The sequence below is a fragment of the Mesoplodon densirostris genome, chromosome X, assembly GCF_025265405.1.
Source record: "Mesoplodon densirostris isolate mMesDen1 chromosome X, mMesDen1 primary haplotype, whole genome shotgun sequence".
In the NCBI taxonomy this organism is placed as follows: Eukaryota; Metazoa; Chordata; class Mammalia; order Artiodactyla; family Ziphiidae; genus Mesoplodon; species Mesoplodon densirostris.
The window spans coordinates 126,241,399-126,266,964 of record NC_082681.1 but is presented as its reverse complement, the minus strand read 5'-3'; the positions used below and the strand labels follow the sequence as shown (position 1 = coordinate 126,266,964).

Sequence of the window (25,566 nt, the reverse complement as noted above, 5' to 3'; positions counted from 1 at the left end):
GTTTTGAATCAGTGGCAGCCTACATTCCCAGTGTGGAACCCTGGTCCCTTGTTCTGGAGGATGCAAAGCAAACATTATTCACAAATTATTTTGTCTGTCTATTCTAACCTGTCTGTGTGCTACCAGAAGGACAGATGCAAAGCACTTGTATTAGTTTGCTAGGACTGTCATAACAAAATACCACAGACTAGGTGACTTAAACAATAGAAATTTACTTTCTCACAACTCTTTAGGCTAGAAGTCCAAGATCTATGTGATAGCAGTATTGGTTTCTCCCAAGGACTCTCTCCCTGGCTTGTAGGTGGCCACCTTCTCACTGTGTCCTCTTATGGTCTTTCCTCTGTGCACACACATCCCTGATGTCTCTTTTATCCTCTTCTTTCAAGGACCCTATCTGTGTCAGATTAGGAACTACATTTATGACCTCACTTAACCTTAATTACCTCTTTAAAGACCTTCTCTCCAAATGCAGTTACATTCTGAGGTACTGGTGGTTAGCACTCCAACATATAAATTTCTTGAATGGACACAATTCAGCCCATAACAGTGCTCATCTTTGTTCCACCTAACGTGGTGGAACTCAGGATAGAAAAGCAGTAGGTATTGATCAAAAACACTGCAAGAAACACTAAAAACCTTCAGATGCCTGGGTAAAAGATTACAGTTGAAACATACAATAGACCATCTAAGGCCTGAGAGCAAAAGCTGAGGAGAGTTCCTTAGGGAAATTACAAAACTCAAAATCAGCCATGGATGCAGGCAGGAAAACTTAGAAAGCCATATGCATTCTCAGGGCAAGATGCATGCTCAGAAAAGACCTGAGAAGGTCCTAAGATTTCACCTTGGGCTGATCACTAGGTTCAGTTCAAGAATGGCTATGTATTGAAGGAGTGCCCCAGAACAGAAACAATCCATGAAAACCGGGAAAGGTATTTTTTGTTTGTTTGTTTGTTTGGTAGATTTTTTTTAGCCTTTGGCATTCAAGAAAATTTCTATCAAAACCCTAGTTGAACACAAGCTGAGAAACAGAGACTATAAAGGCCACACACAAGAAGGAATATAGTCTTTCCAAAAAAAGTGTAGGAAAGTCACTAAATAGGTGGCCTACAATAGCTTTCAACAATAAAAACATCGAGTAAACTCTGGGCAAAGGGGGAGAATCTAATTTCCCCCTTTTCCCTTACTTTCCCCGAGTTATCAGTTATAACAGTCAAATGTCTAATTAGCAACAAATATCACAAAGCATACAAAGAAACAGGAAATTATGTCTTATTTGAAGATAAAAAATAAATTGACAGAAATCATCCCTGAGGAAGTCCAGACATTGGACTTTCTAGATAAATACTTTAAAATAACTGTCTTAAATATGCTTAAAGATCTAAAGGAAAACAAGGACAAACAATAAAAGGAAATCAGGAAATTGATGTAAGAATAAAATGAGAATATCAATAAAGAGCTAGAAATTATAAAAAGGAACCAAACAGAAGTTCTGGAGCTGAAAAGTGAAAAAACAGAAATGGAAAATTCACTAGAGGAGTTTAACAGTAGATTTGAGCAGGAAGAAGAATCTGTGAACGCAAAGATGGGGCAAGTGAATTACTGAGTCTGAGGAGCATAAAAGAAAAAGAAGGGGCTTCCCTGGTGGCGCAGTGGTTGAGTCCGCCTGCCGATGCAGGGGACACGGGTTCGTGCCCCGGTCCGGGAAGATCCCACATGCCGTGGAGCAGCTGGGCCCATGAGCCATGGCCGTTGAGCCTGCACGTCCAGAGCCTGTGCTCTGCAACGGGAGAGGCCACAACAGTGCGAGTCCCACATACCGCAAAAAAAAAAAAAAAAGAAAGAAAGAAAGAAAAAGAATAAAGAAAACTGAACAGAGTCTAAAGGACCAATGGGACACCATCAAACAGACCAACATACACATTCTGAGAGTGAGAAAGGGGTGGGAAGAATCTTAGAATATTTGAATAGAATATTTGAAGAAATAATAGCTTTTCAAATTTGATGAAAATATAAATCTACAAATCCAAAACCTTCAATGAACTCCAAGTAGGAAAACCCAAAGAGATTCACACTGAGAAACTTCACAATGAAACTGGTGAAAGCCAAAGACAATGAAATAATTTTTAAAACAGCTAGAAAAAAGCAGCTCATTACTTACATGGGATGCCCAATAAAATCATTAGCCAATCTCTCAGAAGAAGCCTTGGAGGCCAGGAGGCAAAGGATGATATATTTAAAGTGCTGAAAGAAAAAAAAATGTAGCTGAGAATTTATATCCAGCAAAACTATCTTTCACAAATGAAAGATAAATTAAGACATTCCCAGATAAACAAAAGCTGAGAGAGTTCATTACAACCTAGTTGTACCTTGCCCTACAGAAAATGATAAAGGGAATCTTTCAGGTTGAAATGCATGGATGCTAGACAGTAACTCAAAGCCTAATGAAGAAATAAAGATCTCTGCTAAAGGTAAATACACCAGCAAATATAAAAACAGTATTATGGTATTTTTGGTTTGTGACTCCACTTTTTATCTCCTACAGGATTTAAAAGACAAATTCATTAAAAAGTTATTAATTTATGTTACTGGATGTACAATAAATAAAGATATTATTTGTGACAAGAAAAACATAAAGGGAGGAGGATGTAGCTGTACAGGAGTAGAGTTTTTGTATGTTATAGACGTTAAGTTGATATCATTTCAAACTAGACTGTTATAAATTTAGGATGTTAAATGTAATCCCCACAGTAACCACACAAAAAAATCTAAAAAGTATACCTCTTTGAAATCAAAGAGAATCAAAATGGTTCACTATAAAAAAATAAAAATCAACTAAATACGAAAGAGGGTTGTAATAGACAAAAGGGAAAACAAAAAAGCTGTAAAATATACAGAGATCAAATACCAAATGGCAGAAGTCATTCCTTAACAGTAATTATTTTAAATGTAAATGTACTAAACTCTTCAATCAAAAGACATAGATAGGAAGAATGGATAAAACAAACTATGATCCAACTATATGCTGTCTACAAGAGACTCACTTTAGATCCAAAGACACAAGTAGATTGACTGTGAAAGGATGGAAAAAGATATTCTATGCAAATAGTAACCAAAAGAGAGCTGAGGTAGCTATACGAACATAAGTCAAAATCTCTTAAAAGAGGCAAAGAATGACAATATATATTGATAAAAGAGTCAAGTCATCATGATGATATAACAATCCTAAAAATATATGCACCAAACAACGGAGCCCCAAAATCTATGAAGCAAACCTTGATACAATTGATGGAAGAAATAATACTTTTACAGTAATAGTTGGAGACTTTAATACACCATTTTCAGTAATAGATGGAACATCAATACAGAGATCAGTAAGGAAATATAGGATATGAACAACACTATAAACCAACTAGACCTAACAAACATATAAAGAATACTCCAAACAACAACATCAGAATACACATTCTTCTCAAGTATACATGCAACATTCTCTAGGACAAACCATATATTGGGCTACAAAATAAATCTTAATAAAATTTAAAAGATAAAAATTATAAAAAGTATTGTATCTTTTCCAAACATAGTAGAATGAAGCTAAAAATCAATAATAAAAGGAAAATCAGAAAATTCACAGATATCTGGAAAATAACACACTCTTATACAACCAATGGGTCAAAGAAGAAATCACAAGGGAAATTAAAGAAGAATGAAAACAAAAACACAACATACCAAAACTTATCGGATGCAGTGATAGCAGTGTTCAGAGGGAAATTTATAATGTAAATGCCTGCATTAAAAAAGAAGAAAGATCTCAAGTCAATAACCTAATATTACACCTTGAGGAACTAGAAAAAGAAGAGCAAACTAAACCCAAAGCTAGCAGAGGAAATAAATAATAAAGATCAAAGTAGACAAAAATAAAATAGAAAAGCAATTAGAGAATCAACAAAACCAAAAGTTGGCTCTCTTAAAAGATCAACAAAAATTACAACACTTTAGCTAGACTGACAAAGAAAAAAAGAAGACTCAAATAATTAAAATCAGAAATGAAAGTGGGGGCATTACTACTGACCTTACAGAAGTAAAAAAGAATTATAAGAGAAGATTGTAAACAAATTAGGTAACCTAGATAAAATGGACAGATACCTCGAAATACAGAATTACCTAAGCTGACTCAAGATGAAATAGAAAAATCTCGGACTTATAACAAGTAAAGAAATTGACTGAATAATCAAAAACCTTCCAATAAAGTTCAGGACCAGATGGCTTCACTGGTGAATTCTTACAAACATGTAAGTAAGAATTAACACTAATCCTTCTCAAACTCTTCCAAGAAATAAGAGGAAAGAATACTTCCTAATGAGGTCAACATTACCTTGACACCAAAGGCAGATAAATACACCACAAGAAAATAAAATCACAGACAAATAACCTTTGTGGATATAGATGCAAAAATCCAAAACAAAATAGTATCAAGACAAATCCAACAGTGAAGTAAAAGGATTATACATCATGGCCAATAGAGATTTATCCCAGGAATGCAAAGGCCGTTCAATATAATGAAATTGATCAAAGCAATACACTACATTAATAGAATGAAGGAAAGAAAACATGTGATCATCTCATTTGATGCTGAAGAGGCAGGTGACAAAGTCCAACATCTTTTAACAGTAAAAAAGGAAAACCACTCAGAAAACTAGGAATAGAAGAGAATTTCTTCTACACAACAAAGAGCATTTATGAAAAATTCCCAGCTAACAACATAATTCAACTATATGCCTTCTACAAGAGGCATACTAAATGGTGAAAGACAAAGCTTTCTCCCTAAGATCAGGAACAAGACAAGGATGCCTGCTTCCACCACTGCTATTCAGCACTTTATTGGCAGTTTTTTCCAGAGCAGTTAGATAAGAAAAAGAAATAAAATGCATCTAAATTTGAAAGGAAGAAGTAAAACTATCTCTATTTGCAGATGACATGGTCCTATACATTTAAAACCCAAATAATCCAAAAGAAAACTGCTAGAGCTAATAAATGAATTCAGTAAAACTGCAGCATACAAGAGCAACACACAACAATCAGTTGTGTATCTATACAACTGCAATAAACAATCTGAAGAGGAAGTGAAGAAAACAATTCGATTTACAATAGCATCTAAAAGAATAAAATACATAGGAATAAATTAAACCAAGGAGTGAAAGATTTGTACAAAGCAAATCACAAAACATGGCTGAAATAAATTAAAGACTTTAAAAAATGGAAAGACACACCATGTTCATGGGAAGAAATACTTAATATTGATAAGGTGTAAATACTATGCAAAGCAATCTATAATTCAATATGACTCCTATAAAAATTCCAACAGCCTTTTTTTTTGCAGAATTGAAAAAGCCAATCCTCAAACTCATATGAAATTGCAAGAGGCCCTGAATAGCCAAAACAATCTCAAAAGAGAAGAACAAAGTAGAAGGGTTCACAATTCCTGATTTCAAAAATTACAGCAAAGCTACAGTGATCAAAACACTGTGGTACTTACATCAGCATAAACATCAGTTCTATCCAATGGAATAGAACTGAGAGTCCATACATCTATAACCAATTCATTTTGACAAGGGTAGCAAGTCCATTCAGTGAGGGAAATACCAGACGTCAACAAATGGGGCTGGGACACCTGGATTTCTACATGCAAAAGAATGAAATTGGACCTCTATCTCACATCATATATAAAAATTATCTCAAAATAAATCAACGGCTTAAATATAGGGCCTCAAGCCATAAATCTCTTAAAAGAAAACAGGAGTCAATTTTTATGACCATGGATTTGGCAAATGAATGTCTGTTTGTTTTTGATGACACCAAAGCATGAGCAACAAAAGAAAAAATAGGTAAGCTGGACTTCATCAAAACTAAAAACTTTGGGGTATCAAACAACATTACAAGGAAAGAGTAGACAATCTACAGAATGGGAGAAATATTTACAAATTACATGTCTGATAAGGGTTTAATATCCAGAATATAAAAAGAACTCCTGCAATTCAGCAACAGAAAGACAACCCACCCAATACAAAAATAGACTTTTCTCCAAAGAAGATAGCAAATAATCACATGAAAAGATGCTCAATGTCATCAGTCGTTAGGGAAATGAAATTCAAAGCCACTTCACACCTACTAGGATACCAATTATCAAAAAATGGAAAGTAAGCATTGGTGAAGATGTGGAAAAATTAGAAGTCTTATACATTGCTTGTGGCAATGTAAAATGGTGTAGCCAATGTGGAAAACAGCATGGCAGTTCCTTAAAAAGTTAAACATAGAATTACCATATGACCCAGCAATTTCACTCCTAGATATATACTCAAAAGGATTGAAAGCAGAAACTCAAATAATTCATTGCAGCATTACTGACAATAGCCAAAAGTTGAAAACAGCCCAAGTGTCCACCAACAGAAAAATTTTTTAAATGTAGTATACACATACAATGGATTATTACTGAGCCATAAAAAAGAAGTTCTGATACATGCTACAACATGGATGAACCCTGAAATCATTATGCTAAGTGAAAGAAGACAGACATAAAGGACAAATATTGTATGATTCTACTTATATGAAATATCTTGAATAGACAAATTTATAAAGACACAAAGTAGTTTAAAAGCTGCCGGGGGGCTGGAGAGAGAGAAGTATGGGGCACTATTGCTTAATGGTTACAAAGTTTCTGTTTAAAGTGATGGAAAAGTTTTATAAATGGATAATGGTGATGGTTGCACAACTTTGGGTTTGACCTAAGAAGTTTTATTAATGGACTACAGTTAACATTTCAAGGAACACTCATGAAAGGCTGAAACAAAGAAATGATTTTGATCTTGAAAGGGAGAAAAAATGGATCTGCAGGAACAAATCCCCCTTGTTAAAGTGCAGACCACTGCAACAGGACTTGAATGGGGCCTGAGTTTCTGGGACCAACAAGGTCCCAGGTGGTGCTGATTCTGCTGATCTTCCAAGCCCGGTGTGAGTAGCAGGGGATAAAATAGATAGGATGCACTATTCACAGTGATCCTATTCCCTCTTACAGTGAATTTGATCAATTGATCCAAAACTGAAGATGTTAATGAGTAATAATCAATAACTCTATTATCCCTCTCAAGTAGCATAACTGTAATTTTACTTGGGTTACCAAAACAAATGCCTTACTCCAAAGAAGACAGTCTGAGAGAGATATTTAGCAACAAAGAGGATCAGTACGAGATGAGGCTTGTTATACCTTGTGCTGGGGGTCAGGGAGGGCAGCCATCTTTCCAAATCCCTGTGAAGTATTCTAAATATATTTTTTACTTCCATTTATAGTTGAGTTATGGCAAGGTTGTTCTTTCTCATAAGAATAAGGAAAAAAATAAAGGAAGAGAGTGAGAAAGGAAGGAAAAGAGGGAGGGAGAGAGGGTAGATGGGAGAGAGGAGACAAGGAAGGAAGGGAGGGAGGGAGGGGAGGATAGGGATATGAGAGATTAGATGTCTACATAATCCTTCTTCCCAGTCAAATTCTCATCCAATTCACTTTGGAATATCTTTGCTGATAAACCAATTAGATGAGGTTAACTAGTGTTAACTCTTTCTGCAGTTTATAGAACACATTCATTCGCTGGTGATCACATCTAAGAATGTGTTCTTGTTAATTAGAACACCTTAGCAGATTACTAGGCTAAAACACAGAGGGAAGGTTGTGCTGGCACATGTCAGGATAACTCTTAAAAGTGAAAAACAATTCTGTCATTCAACCCGAAGAACTTGCAGGCATATTCCCATATTTAGGTAACTTCTAAACTTAGAATGAGTCTATTCGCCTCAGGCATTTTATCCCTGTAGTTTAAAAAGGTGTCCCTAAAGTTAAGCAGTTTCTGCCTCTTACAAACTCTGTGACCTTGGGAAAATTAATGAATTTCCTTTATGCCTCAGTTTCCTCATCCATAAAATGGGGGACATGGAAGCATGTAATTACTGAAGAATGAAATAAGGCACTCATTGGCATGCAGCGAGGTTTTAATGTATGTAGGCTCTTATTATATGCATGTGCTAATCCCTTATCAAAAAAAGTCACTTTTTTTCTTTCCAAGGTTTTATATCCAAATGCAAATGAACCTTAAGGCAATGCCCAAGATTGAAGCGATCAGATGTAAAGGATTAAATTATCCCAGAAATGTATAAACCAATGGGAAATACCATGGTTGTCAGGTCAGAGGATATTATGCAATGAATCCAGTGCAGCAAAGTGGTTTAAAGTTTAGGTTTTTGGAATCAGAATGATGAGACATTGAGTCTCAGCTTCTCTAATTACTGTGGCATGACTTTAAGCAAGTCAACCTCTCTAACCCCCAGTTTCCTCATCTGAAAATATTTATTGGAGCAGTAAAACAATTCCTCTTTTGTGAGGATTAAACTAGGTAATTTTTTAAACGTGCTTAGTACAGTGTGTCAATATGTGGTGGCTTAAAAAATATTTTGAATTCTAGCAATATACTCACACTGTCATTTACTGGGAAGGTTAGAAACAGATATACGATGGTAGGACGCAGCCTTCTAATTGGTTTCAAGCCAGGTGGGGAGGCCAGACAATCAGATAATGTACAGTACAAGACAAACTACATTTGGATTTTCAAATTCTTCCTGTTAAGATGACATTTCTCTCTTTCCTGTTTCTTTTCCCACATCATTCATTTTCTGTCTTGCATATAAAAATTCATGGAAGGGCTTCCCTGGTGGCGCAGTGGTTGAGAGTCCGCCTGCCGATGCAGGGGACACGGGTTCGTGCCCCGATCCCGGAAGATCCCACATGCCGCGGAGCGGCTGGGCCCGCGAGCCATGGCCGCGGAGCCTGTGTGTCCGGAGCCTGTGCTCCGCAACGGGAGAGGCCACAGCAGTGAGAGGCCCGCGTACAGCAAAAAAAAAAAAAAAAAAAAAAAAAAAAAATTCATGGAAGTTTTCCATCCTGAATTGGACCATCTAAAAGGACATATTTTCTTGTGAAGAGAGGGAAAAAAAGCAAAGATACACATTTCTCATGACGTGCCTCTACCTTGTCTAATTTATTTCTTATTAGCAGAAGAATATATTTGTTATAGAATAAAATTCTATGGCCAAGAAAGAGACTTTTTGTTTTTTGTTTTGCTTTGTTTTGTTTGTTTTGAGTAACCAAAACAGAAAAACAAAATCAAGCAGAGTAGGAAGTGACCATGGAGAAGAAGTCAATTTGGCAGATGCTGAATAACACAGGGATGAACTAAAAGATGGAATATTTCAAAGATGCAGGCTGAAAATGTTTTGGTAATATGGTGGTGCCTATGATTCCATGCCTGCAAACACTTCTTAAAAAATAAACACTTTTTTTTCATTAATAACAGAAAAGTTAGTTATGTTAAAAAGAAAAACAGCTCAATACATCTCTTTTACCCAAACTCCTTGCTCCTTCTTTTACTAAAAGTCCTTGCCTGGGGAGTACCTTAGCTGTTGAGCCCTTTTCCTTTCCTCACTTTGAGAACTCAACATTGACTTGTAGAAGTAAAAACATGGCGCTCAAGTGTGGCCACAGCTGTGTTTTACTACCAGCCTTTGAGGGAGGCCTCAAGTCAAACTCCTCCTCATTCAGATCCTACCAGCTTGTTGGGTACTGAGCCAACTGGGGTGTAGCTTGCACCAGGTTGCTGAGCCTTTGTCAAGTGAAAAGAGACAAATTTCCACAGGGGAAAGCAGTGAGTGAATAGACAGTTCATGGCAGTATGAACCATTTCTTATCTCAGAAAGCATTATGGGGAAACTACATGAGGGCAATAAACATATTGCTCAGCATAACTTGAAACTGGAAGTCATCAGGAAGTGATTTATCTGTTGTCAAAGGGCAAAGAGTCTGTGGCCATACCCCTTGAACATGCCTGATTATACCTGATCTCTGAAGCTAAGCAGAGTCAGGCCTGGTTAGTGCTTGGATGAGACACAAAGGGCAAGAGGAAAGAGAGTTAGTCCCTCCGTCTCTGGAGGAAAAAGTAGGCACTTTGTTCATAGCACATCTAGGATTAATAAATCTTTCTTTACAGTATATTTACTGAGGCAACAATCTGGACTTTAAGTGACACTGCTGTGTTTGGTTCTTAAAATGAGCTAATTTTCTTTGATTTTGTGTTTCTGTGCATCATTTTTCATTGGGGGGGGTCACAGGATATAAAGAAGAAATTGGGTAAATTCAGAGGTATCAAGAGAATCAAACTAGATCCACTGATTTAAAGGGTATCACATGAAAGGAGGTGGATATTCCTGACCCATCCACAGTTCAAAACGCAGCTCCATTTGAACTCATAAACGTGGGCTAGTTCATCACCATGGGCGCCTACTGTTGACATCTACAATGTTGATGAGCCTAAGGTCAAAGAAAGCCACCCACCCAAAAGGCAATTTTGATAGCAACTATTGACAATGAATTCCGTTTAATAGTCTTCAGCTTATATTTTCCAAATCCAAAACTCTTCAGGGTAAGTTATCATTGCATAACTGTCATTATTGGAAATGCTAGTGGGAATGCTATCACTGTTAACCTCTCTGGGCAAAATTTTTTTTTTTTTTGCAATCTCACCATCATTTTAATTTTGTTTACATCTCTAGTCATTTGCACAGATGTTGATGGAGCTGTATTTTTGCTTCAATGTCTATTGCAACATTCTTATTGCATTCTGCAGGTCCTCCAGTAAACGTTACTTGCAATATTTTTATCAACAGTTTTGGATCAGTCACAGAAACCACCATGGTAAGTGCTACAACGCCACTGGCAAGAGAAAAACGTGACTTGATTATGCCATGAACACAACCTGTCAAATTTTCTATTTATTGTTCAACTTGCAGGGCCTCCTGTAAATGTTACCTGCAACATATTTATCAACAGCTTTGGGTCAATAGCAGAAACTACAATGGTGAGTGGGACTGAGCACTGAAGTCATCGTGTGAAGGAATGGGATATGCGATCAAAGAGTACTGTTGTATATTTGTAGGACATTTACTGAGTGCCAATTTCCAAGTTCATTCACCTCTAGAAAACAATTATTTATTTAAAATTCAATCATCTTTTATCCATCATGCCAGAGAAATTTTGGAAACACGTGATGTTCGGTTAGATTTAGGTAGAATTATCAGTATTAAGCATGGTTTATAGTTAAGGATATTTAAATATTTGCATCTCCAATGTTTCAGAAATACAAATTTCAAAGTTTGGGAGATATTTTTCATATAATAGGAAGTTTTAACATAATCAAGCCTCAGACATGCTACATTTAAGACAGGGGTTCCCAACCCCCTGGCCTCGCACTGTTACCGGTCTGAGGCCTGTTAGGAACCGGGCCGCACAGCAGGAGGTGAGTGGCGGGCTAGCAAGCGAAGCTTCATCTGCCGCTCCCCATCGCCCGCATTACCACCTGAACCACCCAACCATCCCCCTCCCCCCCGCCCCGCCCCCAGTCCATGGAAAAATTGTCTTCTAGGAAACTGGTCCCTGGTACCAAAAAGGTTGGGGACCACTGATTTAAGATATACGCCAAGGCGGCCTCCCTGGTGGCGCAGTGGTTGAGAGTCCGCCTGCCGATGCAGGGGATACGGGTTCGTGCCCCGGTCTGGGAGGATCCCACATGCCGCGGAGCGGCTGGGCCCGTGAGCCATGGCCGCTGGGCCTGCGCGTCCGGAGCCTGTGCTCCGCAACAGGAGAGGCCACAACAGTGAGAGGCCCGCATACCGCAAAAAGAAAAAAAAAAAAAAAAAAAAAGATATACGCCAAGGAGCTGACCTTACAATGAACACACACACACACACACACACACAATTTGGTGGCAATAGAAAGTTGTTCCAAGTCCAAAGCAATTACATCACATGCATGGCTTTTCCAAAAAAAAAAAAAACCCATAAACATAAAAAACTAATAAAAACCCATCACACTCTAATTACAGACATGTTTCACATACATGAAAAAGATCTCAGATACTGTAAAATCCACCAAGATTCCTTATCAATGTCAAGATGGTGTTGTTGCCTGTGACACAGCCTATTAGATCAGTAGGTTTACAGTGCTAGGCTACCGTGTGGAGATTACATTTTGGGTAAAACATTTTCTTGGCCCCCATACAATTTAAGTCCTAAGTCAATTGGCTGGTTCAAATTTTCAGTACTATGTAAAGTATACAGCCATATTATTGGATGAGATCGAAATAAACTATAGTTGAGCTTGACTATACTACTATGGTGGCTGATGTCCTAGAAACACTCAAGAAGTGAAATAATGAGCATAATGCCATTGAGAAGTAAAAAATAGAGTTCCCCTGTGTTTATGAATTCTCTCTTTTAGGCTACCAGGATTGTGTTTAACAAATTACTGTACTTTTTGGTTTCCTTGATGTTAGAATAATTTACCTCTTATCACTCCTCTCCACTGGCAAGTCAGACATAATGCAACTCCACTACGCGGTTTAATATTGTTCTGACACAGCATTGTCCAGAAACGAGACTTTTGGGGCTTTGACAGTATGTAGCGCATTAAGAATTTTACCCAACCAGGATAGGGTTGACTCATAAGAAAAGCTGAACATGGAAAGAAGACTCCAACTCTGCACTTGGCATTCAGTTTCTGTCTCTCCCCTCCTGGTTTTATCCTGGTAACAGAGGGGCAAATCTTCCAGCCGCCCAAATCACTATCACCAGCTTTACACGATGGCATTCAATGACAATATTTGCACGACCTAACGCTGATTGCATTAATTAGACCCTTAAGTTGCTTTGATTAAATCTCCTCATTGCATTTTACCCTCAATCAAAAATGTAAATGTGCACCTTTTTGGTGTTCATTAATGCAAGAAAAAGCATTTAAGGAGATGAAAATGGAAACGATGGATATCCTTGTTTTCCTGTGCCTTTAAGAGCTACTGAAGGTGTTTTAATAAATGGGCTGCTTAGGTGCTTCTTGGCCACTTATTAAGGTGTCCTTTGTCATGTTTCCTATGAGAAAATTTGGAAATCATTGTCCAAATGTAATATCAATGGCCTGTATATTCTGCTGTATGAGACGTACTGAATCGCATGATCAGAAGAATGATGTGTATTGTGCTTCTTTTATTTTATTTCTTGGCTTCTGATGTAATGACAAACTGAATTTGGCTTTTAAAAAATATCTTTTATTTTCTTCAATTATGGCTTTTGTGTGAAACTAAAAAAAAAAAATGTTTTTTGAAACTCCACCATGCTTAAATCAAAGAATAAACCATGTCATGCAGGGTAGGGACTGGCAAACATTTTTCTCTAAAAAGCCAGACAGTAAATACTTAAGACTTTGAGGACCAGACAGTCTCTGTCACAACTACTTAATTCTGCCCTTTTGGCATAAAAGCAGTCATAAACAATAGTAAGCAAATGGGTGTGGCTGTACTCCAAAAAAAAACTACTTATAAACACAGGCTATGGCCAAATTTGGCCCACAGGCCATAGGTTGCCAACTCCGGGATCTAAGGCATCACTATTTAAAATGGACATTATTCAGGGGCTCATAGGAACATGAGAATTGCTCCACCTTGAAAAGGTCTTACTTTCCCAGACCCCTTAGGCCCTGCCTGGGGATCTACCTGATGTAGCCACAGAGTGTCATCACGGCCTGAGCTTCCCTTACCAAAACCCTGAGATTCTACCATCCACGAATATTCTCACAAAATGTGACTCCAAAAAATGGTCAAAAAAGTTAAACAGAAACAGATTCTTCCTTGAACTGTCTTTAGTTGGAGTCAAGACATCAGGCCCTTAGGTTTTATGCACAGTAATATATGTAGTCATTGAGGATGTTGATTAGTGCTATGGGGGGGATAATAGTTTTGCTTTCTCTATGTTTTCTGGAATGATTTTTTTTCCAAGAATTTTGAGTTTCTGAGCATGTTGATTTCCCTCTCTTCCCTCATGTCCCACTCTTATCCCACGACCCTTGATAGCATTATTGAAGAATTTAGTTTGGATGTTTGTTTCTAAATAAGAGGCAATAATTATCTGTTTTAAGAATGTGATATGACTTTCTTTTGGTTCTATCCAGTCTGCCCTCTTATGTTTGATGAAATCCCACTAAATTACTGTTGGTACTAACTGCCCACAAAGATTAGGCTCACTTACAGACACAGTATTGCCTCTTACTCCTTTGGTATGTTAGTGTTTAAAGACTGTGCTCACAGGACAATATATTTGTGTTACTCTAAGGAATATTTTTATGAATCATGATCATGCACATTATTTCAAAATATGTACTTCTGTCCATTAAGAGTCACAGGGATCTGGTGATGTTCATTCCTAGCTGACCCTGTGTTAAAAGTATTCAGTGGAACAATTTTTTTTTTCTTATGATTCCAAAAGACTCAGAAGACCAGTAAGGGATGTATGATGAGACAAGTTACCTTTCGGTTTTGGAACGTCAGTTTACCACTTCCTTTTCTTTCTTTCCCCTTTTCCTTTAGCTAGTGATGGCAAGTGAATTTACAGGATGAGGAGTGTATTTGCAACCGCCTCCTTCCTACTATAAAGGCATAGTTTGGGAATATCGATAATGTCAGTAAAGGTCAAGAGTATTTGCATGCCATCTGCATACAGCTGTCCCCAAGGTTGGGCCATCAGAAAATGGAGAAGAGATAGTCTCCTCAAAGCTTCCAAATGACTGCCTGGAAGGATGTGGGTGAATAGAGTGTGATTTGGACCTATGGGTGCTGGAACACTCCCCATGCTACAGCAGCAGACTCAGACCCTTTCCTCATTTAATATTGAGAGACTGCAATAGGGGGAAGGGGGTAGAAAGAGCTGAAAGTGTACAAAACATGTCCACTTGGAGAGCATCTCCAGAATATGATTCCAGCTCCCCAAACTCTTCCCCAAATTCCACATGCTCTGCTGCTTACAGCTATAGGGTGAAGAGTTGTTTTATCTCCGATCTGAAATCACTTTCCTAAAGAACTGGATAAGGTGTAGACAGCCCCTTAGGAGAATGCAGGCTACGCTGTAACTGCTGGAATGACATTACAGGCTCCCTTTCATTCTATAGGTGCATAAGCAACTCATAAGGAGATGCTAACTTACCAGGCAGCTACATTCCTTATTTCTGAATTTTTAAGGGAGAACCAAGAATCTACCTAACATTTTGTTAATCTGAGATATAAGGTGTCCTTGGTCTCTAAATTAACAATGCAATGTTAAAACCTGGATTCATCATAAAGCAACTGCCCCCCCTCCCATAATTTCAAATTCAAAGCTAACTTCCCATATTCAAAGCTAGCACAGACTCAAGATGATGAAAACTTCACTGCAGTGTAGCTAGAAGTTAAAACTAAAGTGCCATATAGGTCTGTGGGAAATCCACAAAGCGTATCTTTGTCTATAATAAATTTATAACATAACTGGATTGAAAAATATATACCTATAAAAATAAAAAGAGAGCAGTAGTAAAGTTTAATAACAATATTTATGAGACACAGTGGCAATCTTTATGTACAAATGCTACACTAAATATAATAGTAACAAAATAATTCAATTTAAGGAAACAATCTTTGTGGCAATGGGCATAGAATTAGAAGGTACCAAGAAAAGTAAAACTTTAGAAATTCTAAATTTGATATGAAATAATAGTATGGAATATAGGTACTTGTATAACTGTGCTAAGAATATAATAAAGATTCTATGACTTACACATAGCTTTTGAAAAAATAAAAGATATGTGTATGTATTTACACACATACACATGTGCACACATACACACATATATACACACACATATATATATAATATATATACATACACACATACTTTTTAATTTGAATGTTTCTATTACCTAATCTAGTACCCAGAGAGTCAATCATAGGAAAACAAATTTTAATACAAGGAAATACATCATTTATTTGAAGTAGAATCTGTCTCCGGAGAGAGAAGGCAGTATAAAAGAAAATTCAATCTACACTTAAGCATGTCTCTTAACATTTACTTCTTTAATATTTCATTAAACCTAGAAGCAAAAATAAAGACAAAGAAAGGCTACAGAGCAATATAACTATCTCCTGTGGTTTGGAATATCTTGAGAGAATAAACCTATCTGTAAATAAACAGAGGTGATGCATAGATAAATCATGCGTCAAATTTGTACCCTACATTGAAAATGATAGTGAACTGAAAGAATTACAGAGGCACAGCCCCGGAAGATCTTTTCTTTGGCTATCTACTTCTCTATATCCTTGGGTGTCCTTTTCTATTCTTAAAGGTTTTAAGGGTTGCCATTTATTTTGGAATAATGTATAGCATCATGAACAAAATTATGGAAAATTTTAATTCCTATACATTATAAAGAACAAACACTCCCAAAATATCTAATAAAAGTCTTGTTTCATATAACTCCTGTCATTGTGGAGCAAAATGTATTTTCTCCTCTAACTTTTCCACTTTTTCTTGCTTACAAATAGGCTAATTAATTTATTTTAAATTAACTGTTAGAGGGCTTCTCTGGTGGCACAGTGGTTGAGAGTCCGCCTGCCGATGCAGGGGACACGGGTTCGTGCCCCAGTCCGGGAAGATCCCACATGCCGCAGAGCGGCTGGGCCCGTGAGCCATGGCTGCTGAGCCTGCGCGTCCGGAGCCTGTGCTCCGCAACGGGAGAGGCCACAGCAGTGAGAGGCCCGAGTACAGCAAAAAATAATAATAATAATAATTAAATTAACTGTTAGATATTTAATGGTTCTATTGTGATAAGATAGATTCAGTGCTCTTTTTAAAGTTCTGATATTGGGAGAACCTATTTTATTATTTTAAATATATAAAATTCAAAATAGAAAAGCAGGAAACACTGGAGAAGAATACTTGTGGGAAAGACTTTTTAAAAAGATGTATTAATACATTAGCTGGGAAATTTTATATTGAGATTTTTTTTAAAAAGGTCAATGTTTTCATATTGCATGTCACTAATGTAATATTCTCTAGAGTCTCTCAAAATGCATCTTTAAATCATTCTCAGGTTCAAAGGAGGACTGCGACGATGTTGTCCTGGTGATTCTGCTGCCCAGTGCTCGCTATCTGGCGTCTCATGGCCTCTCCCATTCTATGTTTCCTTCCTGGGTGGGGGGCCTCAATGGCCTCCCAATGGCCTAAGAAATTTAACCCATTCACCTCTGTTATTTCCAGCTGTCATTACTTCTTATACTTAGAGTTTTCTACCTCCAGAATTGGCTAAGAGATGACATCCTCTTCTTTCCTACTGAAACAAGCTCATAGACCCCCACACACAAAATTTTATGAAGGATAATTGGTTCTCACCCTAAGGGAAATAGCAGGGGTAGATGTCACACAGTGGAGACACTGCATTTTCTTCCTTCAGGAAACCTTAACAAAATCTCACAGTTGATCTAGCCAGTGCCTATTTATATGCAAATTGGACTATTATATTTTCAATAGCCCCTGTTTTGATTTTCTACAAATCACACATTCCCACTCTTTACTCACACAAAACTCCAAAGGTTCCAGTCACTCCTGTTGCCAATGAAACACTGAACTGGTAATCTCTTTCCAGTTACTACCCTCTGGTCCCTTTGGACAATCCCCAAAATGCAAACTATGTGATGGGGAGAACTTTGAGGTTCTGCCATTCTCTTGGCTCACTCATGGAAGGAGGGGGCAGCCAGTGAGCAAACAGAATGGGATAGAAGCCTGGCTGGCCTCACAACAGCACCCTCTTAGGTCTGGGAATTTGCTGTGCAAGCCTGGTATAATCCCAAATAAAAGTCAGCTGATAAAATTTTCCAAGTCAGAAAGTCCTCATGTTGTACAACAAAGAAACATACAGTTATTTCTTTTAAGATTTCAGCTTTTCCTAATAAGCTGGGTTCTGATGACTGATTTTCAGAAGTTAGTAACTACTTGATTATTAGCATTCTTTAAACCCACAGTGGGCACTCTAAGAACTGCCACTTCCAAAATACTCTATCAGCCTGAACATCAGGATGGCTGTATTTGGGGGGGAAAGTCATGGGAATTTGGAGAGTTTAGTAATAAGCAGAAGGAACTGGATTTGAGGCTCTCTTCCATACACCCTGATCTTTATAACTTACTTACAGATTTTCTTTCAGCTCTAAAGGGATTAACCAAAACCTACCAACCCGAGGTGGTCTCCACTGTACCTTATAAAGTAACCAACCATCTGAGTTTTGCCTAGGACTGAGTGGGTTCCCTGAAAGTTTCATTTTTACCTGAGGCTAAAATGGGAAAGTTCTCAGGCAAATCAAGGACATGTTGGTCACTGTTAGAGAAAAGTAAACAATGACTCAAAATCCAGGTGCCCAAACAAAGGTCTGGAGACAAAGCAAATGAAGGTGAAAAAGGTAAAGGAAAGAGAGTAAGATGGGATGAGTATATATCACCCTAAATGACCACAGTGGCAGATGTGGACCACTGTTAGCTCTGAACCATAGTCCTGCTTGACTAGGGAATACTGTTGAAGCCTTTATTGCGTCTGCTCTGTCAAGCGAAGCAACAGTTTCCATGAACCTAAAGACCTTTGAGTAGAAATCCTCTGAAGAGAAGTTACTGTCCCAAGCTGATTCATTAGCACAGAAGAAAATTCCCATGCCAAGTGGGAATGACAGGGTGTACCTGAGGCTCCCACAGGGAGGAACACCTTTATCAAAAGGTGCTCAGATTAGGAAAACATGAAAAAGACTTCTGTTTTGATGAAGCATCCAGTTGACTACTGTAGATACAACCCATTCAGAGAAATGATAAAATATTTAAGAATTTCAAAAGTAAGTAGCTGTAAGGGAATTATCTTGTCAACATGAACCATCTTAATATTTATGTTGATGAATTTTAAAAATATTGCCCCACCATGCCAGAGTTTTATGATAAGATTTCTACTACCAAAATTACAGAGTGGGTTTTCTTCTGCCCAGAGCATCTGAGCAGATTGAAAATAGAGATCATGTCATTTCTGATTTGGAAAATGAATCGGTTTTATTTGACAATCTACCATCACAGACTGACTCCTGTACTTATCATTACCTTTTCTACAGCAAAATCAGATTGAGTTAGTATTATTTCCTCCCAGAACGATTAAGTGAAACAAAAATTCAATCAGCTCAATTTGTTCCATTAGTGTTCTGGTTTGGTCAAGTCTTCTTTCCTTCTCGCCTCTGTTCCCACTCCTAATAGAATTGAGTGGTTTATTTTGACCAAGATATACACAGCTGGGTTTACTCAGATACCAACACTGCATGCATCGAATCAGGCGGAAGAGTGAGGGGAAAATATGCCAGAGTGGGCAAGAAGTAACGCTTACGCATGGCGTTTCTGTAGGACTACCGAGTGAATATTTTTCTGAGACAACAGTGGAATGATTCACGGCTGGCTTATAGCGAGTACCCTGATGATTCTCTGGACTTGGACCCATCGATGCTGGACTCCATTTGGAAACCAGATTTGTTCTTTGCCAATGAGAAGGGGGCCAACTTCCACGATGTCACCACCGACAACAAGTTGCTTCGCATTTCAAAAAATGGCAAAGTGCTCTACAGTATCAGGTAAGCTTCCTTTGGCTGCCCCCTACTCCCTTCTCCATTTTTCTCCTGACCTAGAGCTGCATGATTCTGCAGGGCAAGATGTATATGAATATTATCCTTTGTGGTCTCTTGTTTATTATTTAAACTTAAAGTTGGTGAGAGTGCCAGTGGTTCCCATGGTCTCAGAAGTGTAATTCTCCATAACCAAAATATATTTGGTAGGATGGTGGGTAGGTGATGGTATCATATAAATATCTGCACAAATATGTTTTTATTTATTTGTTTATTTTTGGCTGCATTGGGTCTTCGGTGCTGTGCACGGGCTTTCTCTAGTTGCAGTGAGCGGGGGGTATTCTTCTTTGCGGTGTGCGGACTTCTCATTGTGGTGGCTTCTCTTGTTGCAAAGCACAGACTCTAGGTGTGCAGGCTCAGTAGTTGTGGCTTGCAGGCTCCAGAGCGCAGGCTCAGTAGTTGTGGCTCACGGGTTTAGCTGCTCCATGGCATGTGGGATCTTCCCGGACCAGGGATCAAACCTGTGTCCCTTGCATTGGCAGGCAGATTCTCAATCATTGCGCCACCAGGGAAGCCCCACAAATATGTTTTTGATTGGTTCAATAAAGGAAGTGCAGGCCCTTTAGTTCAATTACCACTGAGCATAACATACAAATTCTCATTTCAAATAATTATGCCATTCTATAGCATTTAAACACACACACACACATACACAAAGATTCAATGGCTCAGTATCGTCACTGACAGCATACTTTGAGCTCAGTGAATGGAAAACTGGTTCTAATCCCAGATCTACTTCTAACTAAACATGTGATCTTGATCTGTTAACATTTCCTGGGCTTGAGCTTGGGATAGAAAATTTCTCAGATGCATTTTTGCTTTTTTATTCAAATATGATCTTCTCCAGAATATTTATCACCCTACAATCAAAATAATCACTCCCTTTTTGGAACTCTAATAACAGCTTCTCTGTGAATCTGTAAGTCTCTGATTTCTTCCTACCCCATATTTTGGCTACTTCTGTACACACATATAGCACAAGAACATAGACTTTTGGAATCAGACAAACCTAGAAGTAAACTGAAGCTTTGCCACTTACTAAGTTACATAAGCTATAACCTTCAGTTACCTTAATTGGAAAATGGGAAACACCATATTTATCTTAGAGTATTCTTGTGAGAATGAATTATATACAGCAGAGGTCACCAAATATTTTCTGTAAAGGGCAGATGGAAAGTATTTTAGCTTTGCCAGTCAGACTGTCTCAACTCTGTCAGAGCTACTCAACTCTGCCATTATAGCACAAAACAGCCATAAACAATCAAAACAAACAATTAGGTGTGGCCACGTTTCAATAAAACTTTATTTACAAAAACAGGTGGTGGACTAGATTTAGCTCTTTGGCCATAGTTTGCCAACCCCTGATATAGAGTAAATAAAAATACTTGCCACAGTTCATGACACAGAGTATGTTCTCAATAAATGAAATGATGGCTGTTTGCATTTTTCAGAGGAGGTTTTTTTTTTTTTTTTTTTTTTTTTTTGTGCGGTACGTGGGCCTCTTACTGTTGTGGCCTCTCCCGTTGCGGAGCATAGGCTCCGGACGCGCAGGCTCAGCAGCCATAGCTCACGGGCCCAGCCGCTGCGCAGCACGTGGGATCCTCCCGGACCAGGGCACGAACCCGTGTCCCCTGCATCGGCAGGCGGACTCCCAACCACTGCGCCACCAGGGAAGCCCCAGCTGTTTGCATTTTTAAGTTAACATTCTTTCTAAATAATAAGCTCTTTAAAGCCAAGATATTCGGATTTTGCATCTTTTGTAACCCCTCCCAAAGGGCCAAGACAGTGTATTGTATATGAGAGAAATCAAATACATTGAATAAATATTGACATTTTAAAGATCCTTTAGAGAATTCCCCCTTTCTCTCCAATCTTATTACCAAAAAAAAAAAAAAAAGACAGCTAGTGTCTTTGCAAATGATTTTCACAAGTTTGCAGACTCACCACCACCAAAACTGTATTTCACAACTCTATATACAATTTAGGTCTGTACTGTATATTCCATTCTTAACCTAGTAATTTCACAGCTTGCTGATGGCAGATAGCTGCAATGTCTTTTGGAAGGAAAGAGGCTGCTCATTTGTAAAAAGTGGCAAAGTCACCACTTCCACAAAGAACCAGGGAAACTTCCCCCACTTTATTTTTAAGAAACTTTACATTCATTTTTATAAAAATTTTTTTTGGAAACACAGAATATTCCACATGGTGATGCATTTGGTGTAAGATGCAGTATTGGGCACAACCTAAGTTGATGTGACCTGATGAAATGGGACATATATAGAGCATGGTGCTGGGAAGGAGAGTTATAAAAAGCAGCACAGGGTATCAGCTGCTCCAGCTAACCCTCTGGGCCTTGGGTGGCATTTGCTCTAGTAAATACCTGGCATCGTGCACTGCCGAAATAAAACCAGGGTTTTTTTTTTTTTTCCTTCTGTTCTATAAAGGCCCTTCCATTCTAGAACCATGAAGAATAGAATGTCCCCGAGACTCGGTCCAGAGGCAATTCTTCTATCTCTGGTTCCCAGTAGGCTCTGAAATACCCCACAATTGTTTTGGGTTGGGTGGACTTTGTCCTGTGGCAGGCTGGTTTAGACTTTTCCTTCACTGTGGGTATTCTATGAAATCAGGGGAAAGACCCTTGGTGTAGGAGAACTGGGCACGCCATTTTAGGGAAACACAGCTCTTGGCAGATTTGAATTGCAGGAATCTAATTACTCGCCTGGAAGGGTTTTCAATGAGCCAGACACTGTGCTGGGCCTAGAGATCCAGAGGTGAGTAAAATGTGGTCTCTGTCCTGGAAGGGCTCCAGTCTAACAAGGCAGGCAGACATAAGATAAATTGAGTAGTAGGAATAAATAGGGAACAAGGAAAAGAAAAGTGGCTCTAACTTTGCAAACGAATTCTGTGACTCAAATATTGTTAGAATTTGGGGGTCGGCACCCACACTCCTGTTTACTTGAGTCACTGGACTCAATTTAACTAGAGGGTAAGGAGGAATTAGTGCTAATATATGCCCAGCTGCAGGTCCAACTCAAGTTTAAAGTACAGTTTCTGGTGTCTTAAAGGTGCTGGAAAGTCCTTGCTGACATTCCATTAGGAAGGACTTTCCCTCAACTCTAAGGTTCACAATGCAAATATCCCCAGGAGAGGGAATACGCTATCCTCAATTCATACTAAGCCATAAAGAGCTGATACGAAATTTTCTTTCTGATAGTAGGTTTAATGTCTGTGAAGAATAGTGAGAAAGAGCATGTTGGATGCCTGAGAGGAAAAATCAGATAGGACGAAGAGAGTTAAGAAAGATAGAAAGAAGGCATACAACAGAAGTACCAAAGATAAACTCATGAATTGCCTCCACCTGACATATTTTAATAATTACTTCAACGCTGGTCCACATTAAAAAAATAATGTTCTATGGTTATGTTTTGTATTTGAATTTTCCTAAAACCTAAAGCAAATGGATGGTAGCATTTCAGCCAGGAAAAATTCTATGCCTTCTTAGCTTTGTAGGAGCAGAGGTAGAATTAACTCTGCATGGAAACCGAAGCCCAAGGCTTTGATGGCCAAACAAAACACAAAGAGAACTATGCAGCCCACTGACTTCATAACAAGCAAGATCACACTTCCCAAGAGGTAATATATGTTTGCCAGAAGACAAAGATTTAAAAAAGGGAGTGACAATAGACGAGAAATCCATACATGTCCTGCAGATTCAAACACCTGAGGCACCTGAGTAAAATTTAAACAAATCTTTTAAATAGGACCAAAGGTCTTAGCTCAGTGTTAGAAAATTTCTATCCAGTGATGCAGGACATAGTCTCTGATGATGAAAGTGTCAAATCTATTTCTGTGCACTTATCCTCTGATTACTTTTTAATTATTCACTTCCCTCATATGTTTGATCTTACTCTGTTTTCAAGTTTTTTGTTGACCCACCCCATTAAGTATTGACCATTCTTGACCAAAGTGTAAACAAGGACACACATCTTGCTTTGTATACCCTCTTCAGAGACAGTCAAATTCCAAATTCATATTACTTTAAAAGGCCTGAATCCACAGTGCAATAACGAGGTGAGCCTTGAGTATAATACATATTAGTGCTCAAACAATATTTACTGAATCGAGTATAATGAATTGTAGTAGAAGTCAGGGCATAATGACCTATGGTGTGCAACATGAAAGAGAAAAGGAGAGGGTGAGCATTTTTAAAGAGGAGCAGCTGGTCTCATATGTCCACAATGTGTTTGCTAATATTTTTTTCTTCCCTTACTTCCCACTGCTTCTGAGACTTTTCTGCCGAAACTCTGACTTTTATAGAAGCATAGGATTTTTTTTTTAATTGAAGGTATTACAGGGCAAAATATCCTTGTTCTACTGATGAGGAAGTGACTTCTTTACAAAGTTAAATGAGCTAAAATAATGGAGCCCATAAATAGGAAAGCTAGGACAAGAATCAAAGCTCTTGACTTCTATTTCAGAGCTATCATCTCCTACCCCACATTAATTCTTTATTTACTCCAACTCAAATCCAAAGACACAAACAAATACAATACCAAACACATGTCATTTTCGAACCAACCTTTTGGGGACTCAATTTTCAAAGGACTAGTGGAGGAAGAAGGTAAGATTTAAGATGAGAATATAAAGTATCTTAAAATTTCGCAAATGTCTAAAAAGACTGTTTAAATTCAAGATGCCACAGTTGACCTTCAAATAGGAAGCTCATTTGATAGTTTTATACAGCATGTATAGCTTATATAGCATATCTACTTTCTGAAAACTTTTACTATCCCAGGGATCAAAGGGCTGAAAAGACCCATTAAAGTTATTAAGTCAACTCCTTACCTTCAGACAACCTGTGGAGAACTTATTCTATTTTTAAAGACCTTCAGAGAAGGAGATTTTATATTCTCTCCTTGGATCTTATAATAAGTTACTCTAACATTGTGCAGAAATTCCTCCTTATATAACTTAAGTTATATTTGCTACAACTTAAATCAGTCGCTTTTTCCCACATTTGTTAACACGATAAACAAATGGCTACCATTTTTAGAAGGATGGAGGGATTACCTCACTGTTTTTGTTTCATTTTCGAAAATGAAATACATTTTCATCCCACCAGAGTTAGTGGACATATGTTTAGTCACCAAAACTATGTTTCTGGTTTAATTTTACAGTGTGTAAAATCAGCACCAAGATGTTCTTCATCTTGCAGTTTTCAGTTCACTGTATGGTTCAGGGCGCCTACTCTGAACCATATGATGTTGAATGTTATCCTGGTTCCTTCTGATACTATAGTAGACTGGGGTTTTAGAGTCAAACACCCTTGGGCTAGGGTCTCTGGCCTCAGAACTAGCTGTGTGACCTAGGGAAAATCTGTCCTCTCCCTGAACCTCTATTTCCTCAGCTTTCAAAAAGAGATGATTTGGTTAAGAGCTTTAGTAGAATACACTATATGCTATATGCATAGACAGTCAAAAGTGGCATTGCCCTGTACTCTAGGGCCCTTGGTATTTTCTTGTAACTTCATGATTGTGCTTTCTGTTCCAGTCTTTAAGACAAAGAGTAAACTGACCAGGATAGATCCCTACGATCTCCAGACATTACTGTTTGCCTTCAGGGTCTTTTATTTTACTGACCAGGTACCTAGGTGCCCTATGCTACCTGCCAACTGCATAGAGTTCTCCAAACAATAAATAGTTATGGGATTGATCCTCCACAACAGCACCCCTCATCACCAAGACATCTGTGCCCCTCATCATCAAACTTTATCTGACCTGAAACTTATTCCTTTATGGTGTTAGAGGTGATTTACTTGTTAATTCCTTTTGATTCAGTTCATAATTGCAGGTGTTGATGATTCAGTGTTCCACCATCCCAGTAGTATCTGAGTTGTCATAGAGAGCTCTTGGGGATTGACATGCCT

At 38.2% G+C, this 25,566-nt stretch overlaps 1 protein-coding gene across 3 annotated transcripts in view; it reads left to right on the top strand.

Moving 5' to 3' along the window:
- The window catches only part of GLRA2 (glycine receptor alpha 2), a 186,357-nt gene that overhangs the window by 32,496 nt on the left and 128,295 nt on the right, over window positions 1-25,566 (top strand). For 2 of the 3 annotated variants that reach the window (XM_060087616.1, XM_060087617.1), the window contains exons 3-4: window positions 10,719-10,786; window positions 19,366-19,589. In XM_060087616.1, the coding sequence (XP_059943599.1) occupies window positions 10,719-10,786; window positions 19,366-19,589 (292 nt within the window). Of the gene's footprint in view, window positions 1-10,718; window positions 10,787-10,881; window positions 10,950-19,365; window positions 19,590-25,566 lie in introns of all 3 variants that reach the window. The other variant, XM_060087615.1, reaches the window with a different exon arrangement.